The sequence below is a fragment of the Balaenoptera borealis genome (assembly GCF_965194805.1).
Source record: "Balaenoptera borealis genome assembly, chromosome: 1".
Classification (NCBI taxonomy): domain Eukaryota; kingdom Metazoa; phylum Chordata; class Mammalia; order Artiodactyla; family Balaenopteridae; genus Balaenoptera; species Balaenoptera borealis.
Window position 1 is genome coordinate 189117374 of NC_138860.1, and position 24774 is coordinate 189142147.

Genomic DNA, 24774 nt, shown 5'->3' on the forward strand with positions numbered 1-24774 from the left:
GTCACCTGAACTAAGACGGGCCCAGGTCTGTCTCTTTGTCTGTCTGTCTGTAACGCCCACACCTAAAATTACATGACGCTGCCTGCTCAGGAAAACTCTCAGAGGTTTTCTTCCCAACAGAAAGTTCCATAAAATCAGCAACAGTGAAGCCAGGGCAATGGTAGGTGTGGGAAGCAGCCTAACGCCCCCAAGGCATCCACATCCTCAAGTCTGGACCTGCGAGTATGCCAGGTTACACGGTAAAGGGGAATTAAGGCTGACTATCAGCCAATAGTCAGCCGACCTTCACGTGAGGGGAGTATCCTGGAGAATCTGGACAAGCCCAATGTAATCGCAAGGATCCTTAAAAGTGGAAAAGGGAGGAGGCGAGGAGAGCAGAGATGGAGAGAGGGTCAGAGAGATGCCACATTGCTGGCTCTTAAGACAGAGGAACGGGCCGTGAGCCAAGGAGTGCGGTGCCCCCAGCATCTGGAGAAGGCAAGGAAACGGATTTTCCCCAGAGCCTCCAGGGGGAACCAGCCCTGCTGACACGTTGATTTTAGCCCAGTGAGACCCGTGCCACACGTCTGACCTACAGACTGTATGATAACAGACGTGTGTACTTTAAGCCACTGCATTTGTGGTGATCACTTACGGAGGCAATAGGACACCACTGCAGTAGAGATGCACGTGGACATAGGAGTCACCCAAGAGTCCCTAAGCTGGGAGGGACCTGGGATCACTTTCTGCTGGCATGGGCAGAGGACCAAGCAAAGGGGAGCCTGGACAAGCCCGAGGACCAGTGCCGTCCCTCTGGGGTCAGAGGACAAACCAACCTCCTTGAAAAGGCAGAATCTGACCCTTGTCCTAAGGATACCCATTCATCTGCCCTAGGTAAGCAGCAGCTGTCTGTAAAGATGACACTGGCCTCCCAGGTAGCTAATTAGATATTACAACAAGAGGACACAGTCGCCCCTGCAAGAGGGCTGAATGATTCACAGCGGACTTATCTGAATGAAGCAGCAGAAGGCAAGGAGCCGAAGTGGGTCAGGCCGGCCCAGCCCGCTCAAGCAATTCAGCTATTAGGTCATTTTAAAGCAAAAGGATGGGCTGCTGAAGGGACTAATGATTGGCTTCTCAACTCTCCTGAAGCACAGTGGCTAAAAATCCTCGCAGATCGATGTCTATTAAACTGCCTCCGAATATTCCAGCCCTTCAGGAAAAGAAACTTTAAGAAAAGCAGGGGTGTTGGCGGGAGCTGAAAATTCTAATGGGTTGGGATAGAGGGTTACACGGCCCGAAAACATGCTCTGCTCCTTGTTAACAGAATGCCCCAGCAGCTCCTGGAAGCAATGAACGAACGGGTGGTATCGAGATCTCAGAAGCAAATTAAGCCAACACGTGTTCCTGGAGCCCAGGAACACGACCCAGGAAGGAACAGAATGAATCACCTGAAAGTCCGATAAATTGAATGCAGGAATACCTCGGGCTGCCTCAAGCTCGTTTCCGGAATGACCCGTGCTCCCTTTCCAGGCCGCCACAGGCAGGAGAGTCACTGGACCCAAATCTGTCCCCATGAGGAGCCGCACAGAAGCCCACCCACCAACGACAAGGCCAGGCCAGGCCAGCCCCACTCTGGGCTTCAGACCCCACAGCTCCGCAGCAGGTGGCCCCTCTGAATCAGCCCATCTGGAGTTGCGCTGCTGAATGAGGAAGGGGTGGGTGGCAGAGAGAGAGCCGGGCCGGCCGGGATTCACAAACACTAAGCTGTCAGCTTTCTCACTCCGGCCAACAGGAGACTGGCCCACCTGCCCCTTTTCACTCTAACATCTTGGTTGGTAGTCTGAGCTGCCATAACCACAGAAGGTCCCTTTAGAGGTCACTCAGAGATGGCAAATGGATGTCAACACGACTAAGAGTTGAAAAGTTGAAACAAGCGCCGTTTAGGAAGGCTTCTGAGGCTGAACCCAGCTCTCAGGAAAGTGGTGGCATGATCCTTGACGCCTGCCCTGAGCACGGAGGGATCACTCATACTTGCCATCCTGAAATCCAACTCAGTCATTTTACGGGGAAGGAAACTGAGTCCCGGGGAGGAAAAGTGCTCTGTCAAGGTCACACAGAAAGCGAGTGTGAATGCCATGATTAGCTCCCCAGGTACACCTGGCCCTTCTCATCAGTCTTGCGTCATCCGTCATTGTGGTAGGCAGCACCTAAGTTAGCCCCCAGTGATCCCCACCTCCTGGAATCCACGCCCTCGTGGGATCCCCTCCCCTGGGTGTGAGCTGGAGCCAGTAGCTCACTTCTTAGAAATAGATTTCAGCAAAAGCAATAGGATGTGACCTGTGGGGTCAGATTCCAGAGACTCCCTCCCATGCTCTCTCGCTAACTTGCTCTGCTGAAGCAAGCTGCCATGTTGGAGAGGCCCATGGGGCAAGGAGCCCAGGTGACCTCTGGCCAACAGCCAGGAGGAACCAAATCCTCCAGCAACCACGCACGCGAGCTTGGAAGTGGATCCCGCCTCACTCCAGTCCCCAGATGGGTCTGCAGCCCTGGCTGACGCCTCGGCTGTGGCCCTGTGACAGGCCCTGAGGCAGAGGCGTCCAGCTAAGCTGCCCTGGATTCCTGACCCACAGAAACAGTGAAATAATAAATATTTGTTATTTTAAATCACTAAGTTTCTAGGTAAAGTGTGATACAGCAATAGATAACACAGTGATCAATAAATTCTTTTTGCATGCATACATAAATGAGTTTGGGGCTCTGAGCTCGGCCTGTGTTCAGACATCCACCTCCTATTTAAAATGCTCTCCTCTGCTGAGTGTTGTGACGTGAACTCCCATAGTTCTCTCTCCTCCTTCCTCTCTGAAATGTGCTTATCCCAAGGATCATTTTTCGTAGTTGAGAATGACATGAGACTTCAGGCCATCATCCTGCACAACCACAGAAACAGAAGTGGGGGAACAATTGGCTGTGTGTGTACAGAGTCCAGGGGCCATCTGGGCCATCTGAATGGGTTCCTGGTGAGAGAACCATAATAAATATACCAATAACACCATGCCACAAGTGCTCACAACAACACGAGTTTCCCCATTATAATTCCCATTATACAGATGAGGAAACTGAGGCTGCTAATAAGTGGTGGAACTGGGATCCAAATCCAGTCTGGACCATGACCACCACTGGCTCCAGCATGAAATCTCTTAATTGACCCCAGGTTTCTCAAGCTCAGCACTATTGACATTTGGGGCTAGATCATTCTTTAATGTGAGGGGTTGTCCTGTGCATCGTAGGGTGTTTACCAACATCAATGACTCCTCTGCCCGCTGGATACCAGTAGCAAGCCTCCTCTCACTGTGACCACCAGAAATGTCTCAAGGCAAAGTGGGGAGGGGTGTGCCAGAATCATCCCCCTTTGAGAACCACTGCTCTCAAGTACGGGGAAAAGTCACCATGATCTCCATGACCCATCAGGGTGCCCTTGTAAATGGTTCTGCTCACAATCCCGCGAGCCTTACGAGTCACAGGAACAGAGGCTTTCCACTCAGACAGACGTGGTTTGACCCCCGCCTTGGGAAGGTCCTCTAACCCCCCCCCGTGCCCGCCTGGACACGTGATCAAAGGGGGCATGTCTGTGCCCTCGAGGGCAGCTCTTCAGCGTCAGAAGCAGCTTTGCCTCCTCGTCCAGCCTCTGCCAGGCTCTGCACACACTGGGCACAAATGAAGACATCCCAGGGGCCTCCCTCCCTCCCTCCCGGAATGCTTCAGGCACCCTATGGCCTCTAGAGCCTTATAATCATTTATGCCAAAGCCACCAGTTAACAGTTCTCTCTGTGACATCGGGACAGGAAAAGTCCACGTGTCGTCTCTTCCGTCCCCCATCAGGGTGCACCATCCCCCCACCAAAGTTCCCGCTTTTCTGACTGAAATTCACCTTTGCAAATGTTGCTGTGCTGTTTTTCCCAATGAAATCAATCGAATCCAATTGATCTTGGCCCCGTTTTGCATTCTTCCTACACCTCCGTGTGTGCGCGAGGGAGCACATGCGTGCACACGTACACACACACACACACCCCAGGCTCTGCCACGCGCTGTCTGGGAATTACTCTCTAGTTATCTCAGATACGTGTGGCTTGTCTCTGCAATAGGATTAGGGGCCGTGTTTTCCACCACCTTTGTAACCGCACGGTGCCTAGTACAAGCCAAGCACGCAGCGGGTGCTCAGGAGGGGCTCATTGCACGTTGCTAGCCATCGCGGAACTGCATTTCATCGCCCCCTCTCCTGGCCCCAGCTGCCGTCCTGCATCCGTGACGGGACAGGCTGTCCCTGGCGGTTTCCACACCACCTCCCCTGAGGCAGCCCTTCAACCTGCATGTTACTGATAGGATCTCACCCTCCGAGTTAACAAGACCGCTATCCCAAACCAGATGGAGACCTGGTGTCTCCCTGAGTCACAACCAGAAAGTGGAGATATTAAGCCAGCTGCCTGTTGGAAGCCCCTTTCCAAGCCAATTAGAGATAATTTTAGGAGAGTGGGTTCATGAGATGCAGCATAAAATGCTCTCCTCTGAAAGGACGTCTTACCATAGGATCAACTTCTTCAGAGCAAAAATTTCACTGGAAAATTATAATGAACACTTGGCAGTGCAGAGAAAACTGTTCTGCGGGTTATAAATACTCCCAAATGCCCCACTACTCCGGGTGGTTAAAAAATTATGTTAAAGCACTAGATACTGAAGTTGGAAAAAAACCACTCAAAGGTGAGTCAGAAAGACCTGGGCTCTAGTCCCAACTTCCATGGCTAATTAGCTGAGGTGACCTTGGGCAGTTCACATGATCTCTGAGACTCAGTTTCCTTGAGCTGAGGGAAGTGGCCAGATGGCTGGACAGGAGAAAGAAGGGCTTCATTTAATACATGGCTCTCTCTCTTTCTCTCTCACTCTCTCTCTCTTTCTCTCTGCCTCAGTATCCCACTGAGCTTTGCCCACTTTGCAGGGCTGTTATGAGGATTAAGATCCCAGATTTGAACGGGCTTTGCAAGTTATCAACAGCCTATGAGGTACTCAGAAATCTTCAGTACCAGTGCGTGGGTCCATGCTCTAAGCAGTTTTACAAATTAACATAACATAAAAGAAATCAGATAGCTAAAAAATGCAAATAAAAATTGAAGCTGTAGTTAACCCTTGGCTGTGAGCATTTATAGATAGGAAATCAAGCACCTCCTAAAACTCCATGGGAAAACCCAAAGTTATCTTAAAATCGACTTTGAAGCATATTAGCATTCTTTCACCAGGATGTATACCCTCATCACATCTGGTTTGGGTTAGTTCTAAATCCTGTTGTAGTTCCTGAACAAACAGCAAACAGCTCAAAGCCACAGCCGGACACTCCCTGGAAAGGATCCCAGACCTGCCCTCCGGGCCCACCCACTTCACCACACTCGGTCGGGAACTGGGAACATCGTAGGAGAAATCCGCAGCAGACTGGTGGCATTTTCCTTAACTAATGGCAATGCTACTTCTGTGAATTCAGACATTTATCCAGATGATGAAGCCCTAACTTTCTGGCAGGGGGTAAACTCACAAAGCAATGACCTTAACTTAGCAAATTAATTCTAAAGCACAATTGTTTTCAATCTTCATTTAAAATCAGCCTTCGTTAATCTAGATTTAATGACATAAGAAATGGAAATTCCCTTAATAAAATAAGTTATGAATATTTATCGTCCCATTTTACCTGAAAATTGAATAATCCATCAATTAACTTTACTATTAATTATTTAATGCAAAATTAATAAACTGCAAAACTCTGACGTATCCTTGCAGGCCCTCTGGCACTGGATAAGGAAATTAAACACCAGAGAAATGTAACTACGGATAATTCCAGACATACGCTGACGGGATATATGGGGTTAAAGGTGGAATTTTTCTCCAAGAGGAAGAACCAAACTACTCACTCATGAAGTGGTAAGAGAGATTTTTTTTTTCTCACCTTGGAATTCTGTACCACAGCCGGAAAAGAACTCAGAGTTTGGCAATTATTGCAAGAGAATATTTCCCCCGTGCATTCTCCTGTCATCCATCACCACCAATGTCGTCAATACTTTTTTTCACACGTACGTAGATGGGCTGTGGCATGAAGCCATCCCAGCCAGCAGATCCCCTCGCCCTGGAGGTCCCTTCCTCCCCCAAAGCCTCAGTCAGAACCCCGGTGTGAGGAGGAGGGACTGAGCCCACATAGGTGGGAGAACTGTGAGGGGACAGAGGGACGGGAGGGGGGGGTGACGTCAGCCAAGTGCTGGGCAGTTGACGTTCGGGAGGAACCAAAGCTTTGAACTTTGAGCCACTGAGCACCCAGTTCACCAGGGAGCCTGGCTCACTGAGACTTCTGCCTCTCCAAAGTAAACGGTCTGTCCTGCAGTAACAGGACGCGCGTACCTTCTGACAGATGGGGCCTCAGTCTTTCCATCACTAAAGTGGGTATCTGCAGAGGCCAGTGTGGGCGCCCTCCTGCTTCTCTGTCCTTCCATTCTTGTCCTTCCAGTCTTCCTCCAGCTCCAGGGCCACCAGGACGAGGCTGTCATCAACATCTGCTCATTTAACTGCCCCGCTCAAAACCCACCAGTGTGGGTCCGCACTGTCCAGCATTGTCCCCAAGCCCTTAGCTTGGGCTCCACGGCTCTCCCTCACCTCACCTCCACCCGCGTCTCTCCACCTTCACTAGCTGGGCTGCGAGGACTTCCTGTCTGCTCCCACCCTCTCCTGGCGCCTTCCTGCTCAGATCTGCAAAGGCTCCTCCAGCACAGCCAGGGAATAACGTGCTTTCCTTCTGCCCAGCTCATCCCGCCCCCAACATACACACATACACGCACATACATGTGCTTGCCCTTCAAGTCTCTGTCTGAAGCTCAGCCCCTCAGGAAGGCAGGCTGACGGTCCCTCCCACCCTCCCACCCCGTCTGCTGGAGGACCAGCCTCTCAGTGCACTTGGCCCTTGCATGCCTTGTCGGCATCACCATTATCATAAACTATCTGTCTGGCTCACTACTCCATCCCCAAAGCCCAGCACGGCGCCTGGCACACTGCGAGCAACGTCCACTGAAAAAACAGAACGGAGCAGACCAACGATACAAGAGGTGACAATTTGATTCGGGAGTAAAAGGCTCACGCCCAACCCCGTGGGAGAAGATGACGCGCCTTCGCCAGAGTGCCGTCAACCCCCAGATCCAGGGGCAGCACCTCCCGAAGTTGGTGGACCGAATTAATTATTGTGAGCCCGTGACACTGAGGCAGGAGCACCGAGGGCTTGTGTGTGTGTGAACATGTGTGGAAACGGCACATTTCCCGGGGCCGGCCATGCTCCATGGGGGAGGCGAGCAGGTCTCCTCTGCTCTTGTTTCCCCATCGTTGCACGTTTTGTGCTTTCCCTAATTTCATCACCTTCCTCTACAACTTCCCCCTTAAGCCTGGCAGTGCTCTGATCTCCCTGACATTTCAGCCTAATTGCCAGCTGCCCTTTTATGCACAGATCCTATTCCACCACAGTCAAAAAATTCCTGTTCCTAAAGAATTCTCAAAAAAAAAAAAAATCTGGTCCCAAATTCCTACTGACCTCAATAGGGCAGTGATGGGAATCACAAAGCAGCCAGTCCGGAAGCACCTTGGCCAGCCCCCTGCCCTCGGCATAGCCAGGACCCTCTCCCCGGCACGCAGCTGCCCCAGGTCTAGCCTCAGGCCCCCCTCCGGCCTCCCCAGAATCACCTCAAACTAAAGGGCTCAAGTGGCCATAAGTTCCCTACCAGGTGAGATCAGGGCTGCCAGGACAGGAGAATTTCTCTCTTCTAGGAGAAATTTTCCTCTACCCAAAATGTTCCAACGTTCCATCTTATTAAATCATTGAATGAAAAGAAGGAAATTTCTCCCAGACATTTTTTTTCTTACAAAACAGGTATGAAATGTACAGTGTGGGAAATATAGTCAATAATTAGTTAATATCTTTGTATGGTGACATGTAGTACTTTACTAGACTTACTGTGGTGACCAGTTCAAAATATATAGAAATATTGAATCACAATGTTGTATAACAGGAACTAACCCAGTGTTGTAGGTCGATGCTACTTCAAAAACAAACAAACAAACTCATAGAAAACAAGATCAGATTTGTGGTTACCAGAGGTGAGGGGAGGTGGGGGGGAGGGGGAATTGGAGGAAGGTGGTCAAAAGGTACAAGCGTCCAGCTACAAGGTAAATAAGTACTCGGGGTGTGATGTACACCGTGATCAATACAGTTAGCACTGCTCTACGTTACACATGAAAATTAAGGGAGTAAACCCTGAGTTATCATCACAAGAAAAAAAGTTTTTTCCATTTCTTTAATTTTGTATCTATTTGAGATGAAGGACGCTCACTAAAGTTACTGTGATAATCACTTCAGGATGGATGTAAATCAAATCATTACACTGTATGCCTTAAACTCACACCGTGCTGTGTGTCAATTACATCTCAATAAAACTGGAAGAAAAAAAAGAAAATAATGACTGAAGTGGCAAAGCATGTGTTGTGTGTGCACATGTGTGTATGTGTGTGGGCTGTTGTGTATTCGTATATGTTGTGTACTTATGTATATGTGTATAAGTGTGCATGTGTATATTGTGTGTTTCTGAATGTATATATGAGTGTTGTGTGCGCATATGTATACATGTGCTTACATGTGTGTTATGTTGTATATTATGTGTCCATGCATGTCTGTGCATGTGTGTGTCTATATGTGTGCATGTGTGTGTTGTAAGTATGTGTACATGCACTTCTGTGTACATGTGTGTCTGTGCACATGGGTGTATTGTACATTTGTACATGTGTGTATGTGTATAAACACACACCATACAAAGCAAACACTTGTGTGGAAAGTGGGATATGAGGTAGAGCTGGAGAACCAGGAGAGATTTTCTTCCTTTGTTTTTGGCTTCTTCTGAATTTTTTTAAAGCCCCATAATAAAAGACTAGAAAATCTAAGAATAGCAAAGATAATACTACCTCTTAGCCAGACTGAGAACAGTGGGAGAATCTCCAGCCCAGAATATCCAGCTGATTTGAGAATTACTCATTACACAGAAGATGATGAATTGCAGAAAGTGGTCCATTCCGAGAACGCGCCTTCCAACCTTGTGACACCCCCAAGCACACGAGCAGCCCCCCTCTCCGCGCAGCCAACATCTATTTATTAGATCAGAATTGATCCAGAGGAAATACCACAGATACCAATCCGGACCAATTACAGAGATACCAGACAATCCTAATTTTCCAAATTCAGGAAAGGGGAGTGAAGATGCCAAGAATAAACTGGTCGGCAGCAGAAAGAAAATGAGATTACAGTTGATAGACTCTGACAGGGTAGGTAAACGCCTCTCCATTTGTGCGAGCACAATGCCGGTGCTGTTTCATTCTCAGAAACAGTCTTTACTGCCAGGTGTCCTGCTTAGAGATGCTGGCAGGTGTCCCCTGGGTGAGCAGTCTCCAGGCAGTGCCCTGCACCCCAACTTGCATCGCAGGTGCCCTGATGAGAAGCACCCAGCCCGGAGGCTTGGACAATCACGGAAGACACCTTCATAGCCAAGCAGAGACAAAGGCATCGAGGTGCCATTGTCAGGTGACTTGCATGGCATACTGGCTGGCCCTGGCCGCACCCAGGACCCCCAAAATTCTGCCCAGAAGAGGCCACACCCCTTGTGCCCACACGAGGAAAGGCTCTGAGCTGGGGGTGCTGCATTAAAGAGGGTGTGGTGTCACTGGAGCTGCTGGCCTTTGGGGCCACCTCCCTGCACCCAAGAAGCCTGCACGTCTCAGCCACAGGGTTTCCTGGGCCCTAAGCAGCTGTGCATTTCGAAACCTCAAAACTGCATTGTGAGGCATTTGTTTCTGCAGACTAAAAAGGAGAGAAAGAGAAAAAAGCAAGACAGTGAAAGAGCAAGTAAGACCTAGAGTGAGCCTAAGAAGAGGAGAGAGAAAGAGAAAACAGGGGAGCAGGTCCCAGTCAGAAGGGCTGGGCAGTGGCCAGTGAGCCCCACCCTCAAGGGACAGGGTCCCTTGACGTGAAGGACCGAGCATCGCGTCTCCGATCTAATGACAGCAGAGGAGTGATCACGGGTATAAACCCACAAGGACAGAGCAAAGGGGAACGGAGACAGGAGGGGGTCAAGGGTGTCAACACATTCTAGAGAGATGGACGGCAGATGCAGGGTTGGTAACCGACTCGGCAGAATAGAAGCAGCAAAAACCCACGTGCCCTCGAGGAGGCACCAGGATAAACAAGCCAATTCGCCTGCAGAGCCCCGGAAAGACCCGTGGGCTGGAAGCATCAGGTGCCAGAGAAGCAGAGGCTCGGAAAGGGTGAGAGGGAGGGAGGGAGGGAGAGGCTGCAGACCTGTGCAGGGGACAGTCAGACCCTCCCAGGGCCCCACACACCCCACCCGGCCTCTGCCCCCACTGGAGACGCGTTTCTTCTTGCAGAAAGGGACCCCGAAAGACTCCAAACTTGGAGACAGCAGAGGAGAGGCAGGAAACACGGATGTAAACCAGGAAAATTCATTAATTAATGGTGAAATTTCAAGCCCCCTCCCTGCCTGCTTCCCAGACCACTAGCCGCCAAGCCCAAACCACCAGGCAGCACACTGACAGATCCTTCTCCGGAGAACCCCAAATGGCATCTCCAGACGTCGGCATCTGGAGATGCAGACTCTCAGAATCCCCCCCCACTGGAAGCTGGCTACCTCCATTGACGAGCCCCCTCCCCAGATACGGGAAGCAGAGGAGATGGCAGAGTGAGAGAACAGATTCTCCTCTAGCATACAGGGATGTCGGAAGATAACACCTGAAACTGACAAATCAAGAGACAGCAGAATAAACATATTGAAACTCGGGAGGTAACATCGGAACTAAAAGAATTGACAGTGGTCACTCCTGGGAGATGGGATTGAGCTGTAGGGCAGAGGGCTGCTGTTTCTTCTTACAAGACTTTTAGGACCATTGGCCTGATTAAACTACGTGCATGGATATTTCTGATAAAAATAAAGAGGGTAAAAGAAAGTGGAGGTTGGAGCCAGAAGCTGGCAGCTGCCTAACCCGGCGAGATACGAGACACAAAAGCACCCTCTCCCCTCTCTTGGCTCCCTCCCAGGAAAGAGGCCCTAGACTTGCACTCCTGGCTCCAGGAAGTGGGAAAGGAGGTGATGAGAGCTGGCACGATAGCAGAGGACACACAAGCCCCGTGAGTGTGACAAATGCCCCGCACCCACCCGCAAAAAGGGTGGCCACTTAAGGCTGTGCAGCTGGAAACCTGAAGCCAGCCCGGGTCTGCTCCCAGGGGCACCACGGACCAGGGTTCTGGGCAGCTAGTGCCCCCGCCTTGGCCCCCTTCCTGGGCACCGAGGGGAATCGGTGGCCTCCACCGTCTCCTCCCACTTTGACATTCTGCATTCTGTGATTCTGGAAAACGCACCGGAATCTGGGGCAGACCCACTTTGATATGGGGCATGGGGATTTCCCCACCACCATCGAGACACCAGCCACTTCATCAGGATCCAGGTCACGGCTCATTCCCCGCCTCATCCAGAAATGCATCCCAACTACAGGACCCCCAAGGCACATGCCTTCCGGGGGGCCCAGGGCAGCTGGGGCTCCTCGTGAGTCCTGAGCCAGCGGCCGCCACCCGCTGCTACTTTTGCTCTTTGGTTAATGATAATAGTTTGGACTTCGTCAAGAATTTGCTCAATGCGTTAGGAAATGCTGGAATGGGTGTAACATGACACATCGTTATATTAATTTGATAGCAGGTTCCCCAATCCAGCAGAATGCAGAGGTCACCACATTGAAATCATTGCCAACCTAGTTTATTTCTTCTTTTGCAGTTCCGAAGGACAGAGTCCCTGAAATGATCTAGGTAGAAAGCTGCCCTCCCAAACTGTCCGCTAATAGCACCCGCCACACACACACACACACACACACACACACACACACGCACACACACGCACACACGCATAGCCAACCCCCGGCTCTGCCTGGCTGGACACAGCTACAGAGGCAGTCGTGGGAATCTTTTAATTGTTGTAAAATATATATAACATAAAATTTTCCGTTTTTAAGTGTACTGTTCACCGGCATTAAGTACACTCGCATTGTTGTGCAGCCCTCACCACCACCCATCTTCAGATCTTTTTCATCGTCCCGAACTGAAACTCTGTCCCATCGAACCCTAACTCCCCACCCCTCCCCCAGCCCCTGGCCCCCACCATTCCACTCTGTGGCCTCCACGAATCTGACTGCTCTCAGCACCTCACGTAAACAGGATCATCCAGTACTCACCCTCCTGTGGCTGGTTCGTTTCACTGAGCATCATGTCCTCATAGCTCATCCATGTTGTAGCACGTGTCATGACTTCCCTGGTGGCGCAGTGGTTAAGAATCCGCCTGCCAGTGCAGGGGACACAGGTTCGAGCCCTGGTCCAGGAAGATCCCACATGCCGTGGAGCAACTAAGCCCGTGTGCCACAACTACTGAGCCTGTGTGCCACAACTACTGAGCCCGCGTGCCACAACTACTGAAGCCCGCGTACCGCAACGAAGAGTAGTCCCCGCTCGCCGCAACTAGAGAAAGCCCGCGCACAGCAATGAAGACGCAACGCAGCCAAAAAAATAAAAATAAAATTTAAAAAAATTATTTAAAAAAATTCCTTTTTAGTTCTGGGAATTTTTTAATCCTCCAGATGGGATCACCACAGGATTTGTGCAGTTCTATTCTGGTCACTCCCCAGGAATAGGGGCTTCCTTAGAAAAGTCCTGTAACTGTCCCAAGGAGCAGAAGCCCTGGCAGTGGCCAACAGGTGACTCTCGTGTGCCACTTACACAGGTCCTGGCCAAAGCAGCCCCACCTGCACAGGGACCCACGTGGGGGCCGATGAGGCTGGCTTTCTGGGTGAAGCGCTCTGCCCGCCCCTGGCGCCGCCGCCTGGCCCCTCTCTGCTGGTCTGCGCAGGAGCGAGCCTGCCGCTCAACCACGAGCCCGCACACTGCCGCGCACCCCGTCAGAGCTCCTGCTTCTCTGCGTGCAAGCCCTTCAGAGACAACAGAGAAGGCACGGCCCTGCCCCTGGGGAGCTCGCTGTCCCCGTGAGGAGGCAAGACTTCCACACTTACGATCACTAAATTGTCAAAAACTGATGACAAAGAACGTGGGCTGCAGAAGCTGACAGCGAAGAGGGCTCCCCGTGAGTTGGTGTGTCTGGGGGGCCTCCCGGGAAGAGGTCAGATCCGAAGGGCGGGCAGATTGGGTTGGACGTGGGGCATTTGAGGGGAGGTCAGTGGCCTCTGAAGAGCAGCAAGCAGCCCCCTAACTGTAATGGGTACTTTGCAGTGGGGAGTCAAAGAAAAAGATTGAGAAAGGGAGGTGGAGGCAGAATAAGGGCCTTGAACACGACACTGGGCTTCATCTCATAGGAAGTCGCTAAGGTTTTCAAGGAGAACAGCAATGTAACAAAAGGAACGTTTCAGGGAAACCAGCGGGAGGAAAGGAGTCCAGCCTGGAGAGGAGAGCGTCCAGAGCTGTTTCATAACCCAAGCATGATGCAGGTGGCAAGGGCCGAACCTGGGGGACACAGGAAAGTAAGGATGTGAAGTACAGTTTGCAACACTGGCAGAACTGGTGACTAATTCTATTCAGGGGATGAAAGAGAAGGAGGGGCCATGAAGGAGGACAAGGTGTGAGCTTTGGACCCATTAAGAAGAGGTTCTGAGAACCAGGGAAATCAGAGAATGGAAACAGAGCGGAAGTGAGGGCAGGAGGGAGAGGAAAGGTGACGAGTTTGAGATAATAACATGACATCCAGGTGCCCAGCAGAGAGGTTCAGCCTTGGGGAAGGTCCACAGAGAGTTAAGAGTCAAACCCTGGAGTTCTTGGAGTCCTGGGAGGGAGAACTTTGGAGGAAAGAGCAGAAGACCCAAGACTTGTTCCTACCACTGGGGTGGGAAAGGTCCAGGGCGGAAGAAGCAATGGACCTACAGGGTCCTGAGAGCTGGGAGAGCGAGGGTGGGTCTCTCGCTGAGTCCCTTGGGTCTTCTTGAAACTCAGGTCTCACTTTTCTTCTCCTTTCCTTCCAGACCCCTCCCTCTACTTGGCTGTTTTACTGCTTATTGACCAAGAAGCATCTAGTGTTCATTATAGGAAAATTCTATTATTAGACCTTTAGTGTTTCAGTGTTAAGATGTGATCTATATAAATCTAATTAATTAATTAGATAATTAATAACATTTTCCAGTCTCCTTCTAACCGATACACACAGGATTCCTGGGAAGGAAATGTTTTCGATTCCATTTTGAGCTTTGCGTGTGCCTGGCTTCCAAGGAAGTTTGCATGTTTCCCAGGGGAGGAGAAATAAATTACTGGGATTGCTAAATTTTGCAGCCCGCCTGCCTGTGCTCTGCTGAGCTCTGCTCCCCACCCTATGGCAGTGTGTGCTTCTCTACACTGCCTGCAACTCGGGGCTAAATCCATCTCCAGAGGCCAGCACAGGAACCCACAACCAAGCTCACCAGCAAAGGGAGGCTGGGTCTCCCGGGTGGTTCAGAATTCATGGAGATGGGAGGTGGGAAAGAAGAGTGGAACAGTTTGCGGGGCCACCTTCAAACCCCACACCAGCAGAGGGTTAGCATCGAAGCTAAGTTTGTGGGCTTTGCAATAAGATAATCCTGGGTTCAAATTCCAGTTCCAACATTCGCCGTGCGATCTTGGACAGATAATACACCCTCTCTCCATCTCATTGCCTGGCAGAGCTGTTGAAAGGACTTAAAAGCCCACAGAAGTACCCCAGAGCACAGTACACGGGCAATCTATACAAGACAAAACTAGAGTCAACCCAGGTCTCTTCGCTTCAAACCCTGACTCACTCTCTCATTCATCTCACAAATATTCACGGAGCACCCACCGTGTGTCCAGCAGCGCTGCAGGCATTGGGGAGGCCCCTTGAACAAGCTAGACCGAAAGTCCCTCTCCTTGTGGTACTTTTACTTTGGGGGAGAGGAGGTCAGATAATGAATAAGTGAATTAAACAAATAAATAGGGGAACTACGCAGTGTGTCAGACGGTGATAAGCGCACTAGAGAAACAGAAAACAGGGAAAGAGGAAAGGGATTCTGGCTGGATGGGAGGGGTGCGATTTTAAATTGTGGGTTCAGGGAGGGCCTCACAGAGAAAGTGACAAAGAATCAAGGCCAGAAGGAGGAGCTGGAAGAACGTACAAGACGGAGGGCGGAAGCTCTTGATTCCAAGATTCTAAATCCACCTTGTGGGGTGGGGAGTGTGGAGTCCCCTGGGGTCTCCCAGCGGTATTACTATAGTGCTGGGCACACAGCAAGTGCCAAATAAAGACGTCCTGAAGGGTGATTTTTCAAGCTGCCATTTCCAGAAGGTCCCAGTTGCTGATAATACAATATGGGCTGTTTCAACAATCTGCATTCAGCCCTGTCGTGGCGCCACTGCCGCCCCCGGGACCCCCAACCCTGGGAGCCTCCTTGTAGCACACTTCATTATTAAACAGGTGAGCGGGGCTCCCAGGACCTTCTCTGTAATTAGGGCAGGATCTGAGCAAGGGCTCTATTTATAACCCCCAGCCATCAGCTAGCCACGGAGACAAGGAGTGGGTCCCTCTGCAGCCCCTATACCAACATCTATATGTGAGCTGAATACAACAATTAATTTAATAGGGATTCCTCCACACAAACAATGTATCATTTTATTAGGAAACTCTATAAATGTCAGTGGTGCAATTCATTTTTATTAATTTTCTAAAATGAAATTAGCAGCGGCGGCAAACAGAAGTTGTATCGCCTCCTCGTTCAACAGAGTTTTGGTGTCATTAATTCCTTGATACCAGGAGGCCGGTTTGCAAGAACTCAGCAGTTCACTGCGTCAATTAATTTCAATATAAGAGAAGGCAGGGTGGGGGAGATCCAAACTCAACAACTAATTTAAGAAGATTCTTGAACAATCATAGCAACTTTTCCCCCTCCTGGGACAAGACGCTTTCAAGTATAAACACGGATTGGATATTGTAAGACTAATAGGAAACGTTCTGTCTTCACCCTCTGCCCTTAGGAAAGAAATTCGTCCTTCCAAAGCCTGGAGAGGTTGTAGCAGATGCGTCCTAAAATCAAAGCCTCCAGGAGGCCTGGGGATGGCCCCTTGCAGACAAGAGGGACGATGACACCCCCGTGCTTGGACATGGACCCTCACAGCATGCAAGGCAAGATCACAAATATTATCTCATTCAGTCCTCATTGTGACCCAAAGAGGACAGAATCAACATTGACCTCTGTTCCATGCGTGAAGAAGAAAAAGTAGAGCTTTGAAAGGGGATGAAATGACTCTCTTAAAGTCACAAAGCTACTGAGTGACAGGGCCAAGGCTCAAACCCAGATTTGTCAATATTGAAACCCACACTCCTTCTCTGCTGCCGGGGCACCCCTTGTGCCTCGGGATGGGAAGGCTCTCGGCTCTATTTATACTCCCAAAAGTCAAGTGAGTCAGGCATGACCATGAGTGACATTCGCTTCTCAATGGAAACCCGAATTCAGACTGAAACGTGAGGCAGAATCCCCGCCTTGTTGTGCAGTCAGAGGGCGGCTGAAACAGGACACGTGTCTGCATATCTGAAATCAGGTGTCTGGCCCGGGACACGTTCCAGAAACTCTCACTCTCTGGCTAAAGAGAAGCTCTTTCCTTCCACTTAGATTCAGGGAGCGTTTTGCTGAGGAGTGAAGGGAGTGTGGAGAGGCTGGAGGCTGCTCGAAATGAGAACCGCTGTGGGGAGCCAGGAAATGGTGCCGAAGCAGGGATCAGACAGGCTCCCTTCCGTCCAGAGAAGCTAGGGCAGCAGTTCTCAAAGTGAGGTCCCAGGCCAGCTGCACCCCATCACCTGGGAACCTGTTAGAAATAACAGGTGCTCAGGTCCCACACCAGACATACTGAATCAGAAACTGGGGGTGGGGTGCAGCACGTTACTTTAACAAGCCCTTTGGCTGATTCTGATGCCTGCTCAAGTTTGGGAACCACTGCCCTGGAAGAAGATGTCCCCAGAAGGAAGGAGAGATGAGTGTGCCGGGCTTTCCAGGCTTTCCATGGTACAGGACACGGCTGTGCTCACCAAATAGTAGATTGCATCACCGTTCATTCTCCCTGCCCCCACTCTGACCCCACTGTAGCAAAGAATGTCCTTCTTGGCCTCATTCTTATTGGGCTCAGCCACGGGAATTACTTTGGCTAATGGATTTGTGAGCAGGTGTGACATATGATGCCACATCCAGAATCATATCCAGGGGTTTTCACTGTGCCTGCCTTGGATTGCCTTGGACTTTTAAGCCTCTGCCATCCCCCATGAGAACCAGATGTCCCAGACAGGGAAGGGATGGGGGCAGGGGGAGGCTTCCTCTGCCTAGGTTCTACAACAAAAAGACACATCTCCAGTGGTCCTGAAGTCAACCCAAAGCCACAGCCAACCCATAGACCCATGAGCAGGAAATAAAAAATTATTGTTATAAGTCACTTAGTTTGGGGATTGTTTCTTACAAGGCATTATCACATCAAAAGCTGACTGATACAAACCATTTGATTTTATAGCAAAGGAAATCACGGTCTCAGAAGGCTGAGGAGTTGAAGACATCCTACAGAGGGGTTCAGGATGAAAGGTAAAAGAATCAGAGTCAACCTCTACCCTCACCTGGGGGATGCAGATCTCAGGAACTAATCGTCCTTTCCTCAATATCCTCTGACCTCCTTCAAAATGGAAAATTCTGTCCTCATCTAATGGATGCTAACCAGTAAAAACCTAAGCCTCATGAAGAAATATGTTAAAGAATCTTCTAGACTGAGTAAACATCTTTCCTCCATGGCTCAGAAAGGATGAACAGGTCAAGCTGATGGCCAAGTGGGCAGAGGACACACCCCCAACCCTTTCCCTGGTCTCCCAGTTAACAAATTTGAAGAATTTGGTGCTTCTGGACAAAGGGAACAGACTGGGCTTTCTGCCTCTCAAATTCAAACCCACACTGCAGTTATCCTGTAAGCCGCACTCCAGCTAACACCACTCAGGCTGTTAAACACCTGGCCCCGTCACCGCTGATAGAAAAACTGTGGCAACTGGAAAAGAGTGGCCGGGTATTTCCAAAGCTCTAGAATGTAACGTACTAAAAATGAAAAAATGAGAGCAGGGGAGGAAAGAAGAGGCTGCCTTTAAAAATCAACCCTAAATTCCAATGTCTCCATTCTTCACAAAATAATATCACTTGCACTGACAGAACTCAAGTCAGCTGAATCTTCACCAATTCCCTCTATTCCCAAGTGGTGAGACTAGTTCAGTGTCCATGGCAGTTGGCAGGTTCATGGACATTGACTAAATAATAAACTGCAAACTTAGCCGTGAATTCTGATTTGGGAGATCTTAACACCATCAAGAAAAACTTGACTTTCAGTTTGTAAAACGTGTTGAGATGAAAGTGGATAGGTGAGGTAGTTTCCCTTTTAGAAAGTAAGTTTCTAGAGAACACGGGTGTCAGATGGGCACTTTCCCAAAATAAACTTCCCCTGATGGTCCTGCCTGCCAAACCTTTTCCAAGCACCCAGCTGAAGGATCCAGCGTCAGGCCAACAGCTTAAAATTTCCAACTTGCATGAGAGCAGCTGCCCTGTTTTTAATACATCCGATTGCAGTCACTACCATCGTCTCAGGCTGATGACTGAGACCTCAATGTCACAAGCTCTCAGGCAGAACATGGCATTTTGAACTTGCCCATGAATTGACTGGCCAAATCAGGTAATCAATGAAAATCAATCCATTTACTGTACATATTTGAAAAACTGTGAGATCTGGGACATTACCTTGTCTTAGGGGATGTGGTTAGCCATTCTTCGTGTTTCTCAAATGTTATTAAATAAGCTGCAATTTCCTGAAACAGAAGAATAAAAAGATAATAACAACAATTAGCTCACATTGGATCCTGAGAGGTAAGAAAGTTTGTTGCTGTTTCCCAGCCGCTGTCCTCTTTTGTGAGGCCGGAACCCCATCTCCAGTGGAGAAACACTCGACTTGGACTGTGTTTCTATTTTGATTTTTTTAAGACCTTTCCATTCAACCTGCCATACTCTAATAATCAAAGCACTGGGTTTCAAAAGATGAGTCAGTGGCAAGGACAAAGATATTTCTCTGTAGGAGGAAAACATCAGACACCATTTCAGCTTCTAAATGTCATTAATTTGAAGGAGGGGAAAAACACATGCCAACAACAGGTCTTCACTCATGCAAGGTCAGAATTGGAACGTTTAGTTGGTCTCCTTCTGAAGCTGGAGTAACCTTTCATCATTGTCACAAGAAATGTTGCCTTCTCTCAGCATGAGCCCCAAGTCCCGAGCCAAATCACACAAAGATTAGAAAAGAAAAGAAAAAGCCATATTACAGAGACAGAGACAGAGACAGAGAGACAGAAAGAGAGAGAGAGAGAGTTAACCTTTCCCACTACTGATAACTTAATCTATTGAGGAGCGCTTCAGAACGAAGAACAATGTCAGCAGAGTTTAAGGCAAAGATGGAAGAAATGTGGGCGCCTGAAGGTAAATTAAATATTTATAAACACAACAACATCACTGCAGATAGAATTACTGATTTATTAACAATTTCCATAAAAAGCCAGTGGGTGACATCCACATAAGTCATTGCTCGGGCTCTGAGGCATGATGTGGCCCATTACTTCCAGCTCCAAACGAATCTGCTAACGTGAAATTGGCAGGGACCGTAAGTTAGATTAAGGTTGGACTAGTACACAGTTCCCTTGATCTTGGTGATGCTACAGTGTGGAGCTGCCGCCCTTGACAACCAGAAAAATGTGGAGGACGGGCCTCCCTTCTCAACTTTCTGTGCAGCTGGGGTTCGTGGAGGGCTCCTCGTGACAGAGCAGCCCGGCCACCTAGAGACCTGCAGCCTGTTAGCCTCCTCTGGGCTTGGACATTAGGGAGTGGACACCCGTGACCGCAGAGATGCTAAACTTGGCCTTGAAGAAAGAGAAGACACATCACCAAAACCAGGGAAGCGGAGCAGGTCAAAGTAGAAAACACCAACCATGCCACAGGGTATGAAGGTCACCGGCCTGGGGGTGGGGTGGGCAGTCAGGGCCTCACATCATCGTGGAAACCAGCCATGACCACAAGCTAGCCAGTGACGGGTCACCAGAGCCCAAGCCACCTCAGTCCAGAAGACTGGACCTTTCACCAAGAAGCTGGGAAGCAGAAACCTATGACAAAAACAGAGTTGCCTTGTTGTACAGATTTTTACTGTTGACTGCAACTAAAAAGCTGATCAACCAGAACATTGTTCCCTCTCGTCCCTGAGAGAGAACATATTCTCTTTCCCCTCCTTAGAAGATATCTTCCCTAAGGTGTCGCCATAGATAGGTATCACCTCCCCTGGCTGGCCCTCCTAACTCTTCATGACAGGATGGGTTGCCCATCCTCTGTGCTCCCATGGCACCCAGCACCTTCCCCCAGTGTGTAGGATTTATCACTCTGCATCCTAAGGGCTTGTTTACTTGGATAGCATCCCCCACTGGGCCATGTACTCCTCAAGGGCAAGGAATAGGTCATCACTGATGTATCCCTGGGACCTCACAATGTCCTGATAAGTGTTTGTTAGGCAGATGGATGGATGAGTGGGAGGGTGGGTGCATGGGGGGAGGGAGGGAGGAAGAGTGGGCATTAGAGAAATAAAATTGCATCTATGAATGTCTGTGTGTGTGTCCTGAGTATGTTGCGTGTTTGTACATGTTTATTACTTAAGATAGTTGAAGCAAGTGCTTAAAAGCAGCAAAACCCAGCAGCTCCTAGATAAACATTTACCGGTGATTTAATTAACTCTAAGTCACTGTGGGAAGGTGATATAGTATCACAGTTAAGAGCACATGCTTTAGAAGCAAACAGACCTGGCTTGGGGTGCTGGCTCTGCCACTTATGCACTGTCTGATCTTGAGAACATCACTTAACCTGTCTAGACCTCAGTTTCCTATGAAACTGAGATAATACCACCTCATGGGTAGTTATAAGGAGTGAAAATTCTTAATACCCTGACTGGCGTATAGCCATGCCCCACAATCATCACTATCATGATTATGATTAGAAGGTCTAAGTGTTGCAAGCTGGCTCCACAGAGGCCCCGAGGAGGCAGCAGGTACCAAATGGTCCAGGTCAGAATCTTCCAGCGCTGCTGGACTTACTTTCATCTATCCCACCCTCCACCCTCTTCCACCGCTGTCCACCCCCTATTCCACAGTGAATGGTATCATCACAGTGACTCTTCAGAGTTAGTTGGAGTCAATCCTTCCCCTTATCTACTGGTGCCCATTTGGTTGCACAAAGCATTCATTCATTCACCTCAGAGACCTAACTAACATTTTGAATCTCAAGAGAACAGTAAACAGGACATGCTGAGCATCTTCTTCAAAATAAACATTTGTAACAGTATTGTCATGGAATGTAGTTATCTTGTAAAGAATTATAGGATTGACATTTTTCTAATACTTTCAGAAAAGGGGTTCAGAATTTATTCAATAATAAACGCCAGGTCTTGAAACAATCTGCATATTATAAACTATTCAAGTGTGTAGCTTTCAATCTACAACAATAAGTTTCCCAGAAATTAAATAGGCATGAGCTGATAGTGAAAGGTATGCATGAACATGCATTAGCATGTGTGACAGTCATTAATGAAACTGAACAAGTGAATGACCTTGACAGCAGGCAGTGGCTAGAGTCAGGAAGTGGATAAACTGTGCCACTTCCTAGGTGCATCAGCCCATCTACCTGAATTTCAGGAGCCTTTATATCTGGGGGAATAGTCTATGCCAACTGGAACCCCTGGGATCCATGCCCTTGCCCAGGATCATGCTGAGAGCTAAGTGACCCCTAATGGCCCAGAAGGATGGAGGCACAGGGCACCCCAGACACCTCTAGATTCATCACAGTGTCCCAAAGACCCAGACTCCCAAAGAAGGCCTTCGTGAACATCCCTCAGGCAACAGTCACCCCAACCTGGCAGGGCCCCCTCTACTGCTACTGTCATGCAAAGAGAAAAACTCCCTGGACTACTTATTGCAATCAATGTTTACTCTACAAATGTTTATTGAGCACCTACTATGACCAGTCAGATAATAAGACCACATGAAGCCTGAGACGGCAGACAGCAGAAGCAAGAAGAACTACAATTCTGCAGCCTGTGGAACGAAACCAGATTCACAGAAAGATAGACAAAAGGAAAAGTCAGAGGACTGTGTACTATGAAGGAACAAGATAAAAACCCAGAAAAACAACTAAATGAAGTGGAGATATGCAACCTTCCAGAAAAAGAATTCAGAATAATTATAGTGAGGATGATCCAAGACCTCGGAAAAAGAATGGAGGCAAAGATCAAGAAGATGCAAGAAATGCTTAACAAAGACCTAGAAGAATTAAAGAACAAACAAACAGAGATGAACAATACAATAACTGAAATGAAAAATACACTAGAAGGAATCAATAGCAGAATAACTGAGGCAGAAAAACGGATAAGTGACCTGGAAGACAGAAAGGTGCAATTCACTGTTGCGGAACAGAATAATGAAAGAGGAATGAAAAGAAATGAAGGCAGCCTAAGAGACCTCTGGGACAACATTAAACACACCAACATTCGCATTATAGGGGTCCCAGAAGGAGAAGAGAGAGAGAAAGGACCCGAGAAAATATTTGATGAGATTATAGTTGAAAGCTTCCCTAACATGGGAAACGAAATAGTCACCCAAGTCCAGGAAGCATAGGGAGTCCCAGGCAGGATAAACCCAAAGAGAAACATGCTGAGACACATAGTAATCAAACTGACAAAAACTAAAGACAAAGAAACATTATTAAAAGCAACAAGGGAAAAATGACAAATAATGTACAAGGGAACTCCCATAAGGTTAACAGCTGATTTCACAGCAGAAACTCTACAAGCCAGAAGGGAGTGGCACGATATATTTAAAGTGATGAAAGGGAAGAACCTACAACCAAGATTACTCTACCCAGCAAGGATCTCATTCAGATTTGATGGAGAAATCAAAAGCTTTACAGACAAGCAAACGCTAAGAGAATTCAGCACCACCAAACCAGCTCTACAACAAATGCTAAAGGAATTTCTCTAAGTGGAAAGCACATGAGAAGAAAAGGACCTACAAAAACAAACCCAAAACAATTAAGAAAATGGTAATAGGAACATACATATCAATAATCACCTTAAGTGTGAATGGATTAAATGCTCCAACCAAAAGACAGAGGTTCGCTTACTGGATACAAAAACAAGACCCATCTATATGATGTCTACAAGAAACCCACTTCAGACCTAGGGACACATACAGACTGAAAGTGAGGGGATGGAAAAAGATATTCCATGCAAATGGAAATCAAAAGAAAGCTGGAGTAGCAATACTCATATCAGATAAAATAGACTTTAAAATAAAGAATGTTACAAGAGACAAGGAAGGGCACTACATAACGATCAAGGAATCAATCCAAGAAAAAAATATAACAATTATAAATATACCTAAAGACCTAAATGTAAGGCTACACACTGTAAAACCCTCAGAGGAAAACATAGGCAGAATACTCTATGACATAAATCACAGCAAGATCCTTTTTGACCCTCCTAGAGAAATGGAAATAAAAACAAAAATAAACAAATGGGACCTAATGAAACTTAAAAGCTTTTGCACAGCAAAGGAAACCATAAACAAGACGAAAAGACAACCCTCAGAATGGGAGAAAATATTTGCAAACGAAGCAACAGACAAAGGATTAATCTCCAAAATGTACAAGCAGCTCATGCAGTTCAATAACAAAAAACAAACAACCCAATCCAAAAATGGGCAGAAGACCTAAATAGACATTTCTCCAAAGAAGATATACAGATTGCCAACAAACACATGAAAGGATGCTCAACATCACTAATCATTAGAGAAATGCAAATCAAAACTACAATGAGGTATCACCTCACACCAGTCAGAATGGTCATCATCAAAAAAATCTACAAACAATAAATGCTGGAGAGGGAGTGGAGAAAAGGGAACCCTCTTGCACTGCTGGTGGGAATGTAAATTGATACAGCCACTATGAAGAACAGTGTGGAGGTTCCTTAAAAAACTAAAAATAGAACTACCATATGACCCAGCATCCCACTACTGGGCATATACCCTGAGAAAACCATAATTCAAAAAGAGTCATGTACCACAATGTTCATTGCAGCACTATTTACAATAGCCAGGACATGGAAGCAACCGAAGTGTCCATCAACAGATGAATGGATAAAGATGATGTGGCACATATATACAGTGGAATATTACTCAGCCATAAAAAGAAACGAAACTGAGTTATTTATAGTGAAGTGGATGGACCTAGAGACTGTCATACAGAGTAAAGTAAGTCAGAAAGAGAAAAACAAATACCATTCACTAACACATATATATGGAATCTAAAAAAAAAAAAAGGTTCTAAAGAACCTAGGAGCAGGACAGGAATAAAGGCGCAGACGTAGAGAATGGACTTGAGGACATGGGTAGGGGGAAGGGTAAGTTGGGACGAAGTGAGAGAGTAGCACTGACATACATACACTACCAAATGTAAAAAGATAGCTAGTGGGAAGCAGCCGCATAGCACAGGGAGATCAGCTCAGTGCTTTGTGACCACCTAGAGGGGTGGAATAGGAAGGGTGGG

General features: G+C 48.2%; 1 protein-coding gene across 12 annotated transcripts in view; it reads right to left on the bottom strand.

The window, feature by feature from the left end:
- Positions 1 to 24774, bottom strand: part of CAMTA1 (calmodulin binding transcription activator 1) — an 891439-nt gene that overhangs the window by 572022 nt on the left and 294643 nt on the right. For all 12 annotated transcript variants that reach the window (XM_082390202.1, XM_082390203.1, XM_082390198.1 and 9 more), the window contains one exon: positions 18892 to 18959. In XM_082390202.1, coding sequence (XP_082246328.1) covers positions 18892 to 18959 — 68 coding nt within the window. The remainder of the gene's footprint in view (positions 1 to 18891; positions 18960 to 24774) is intronic.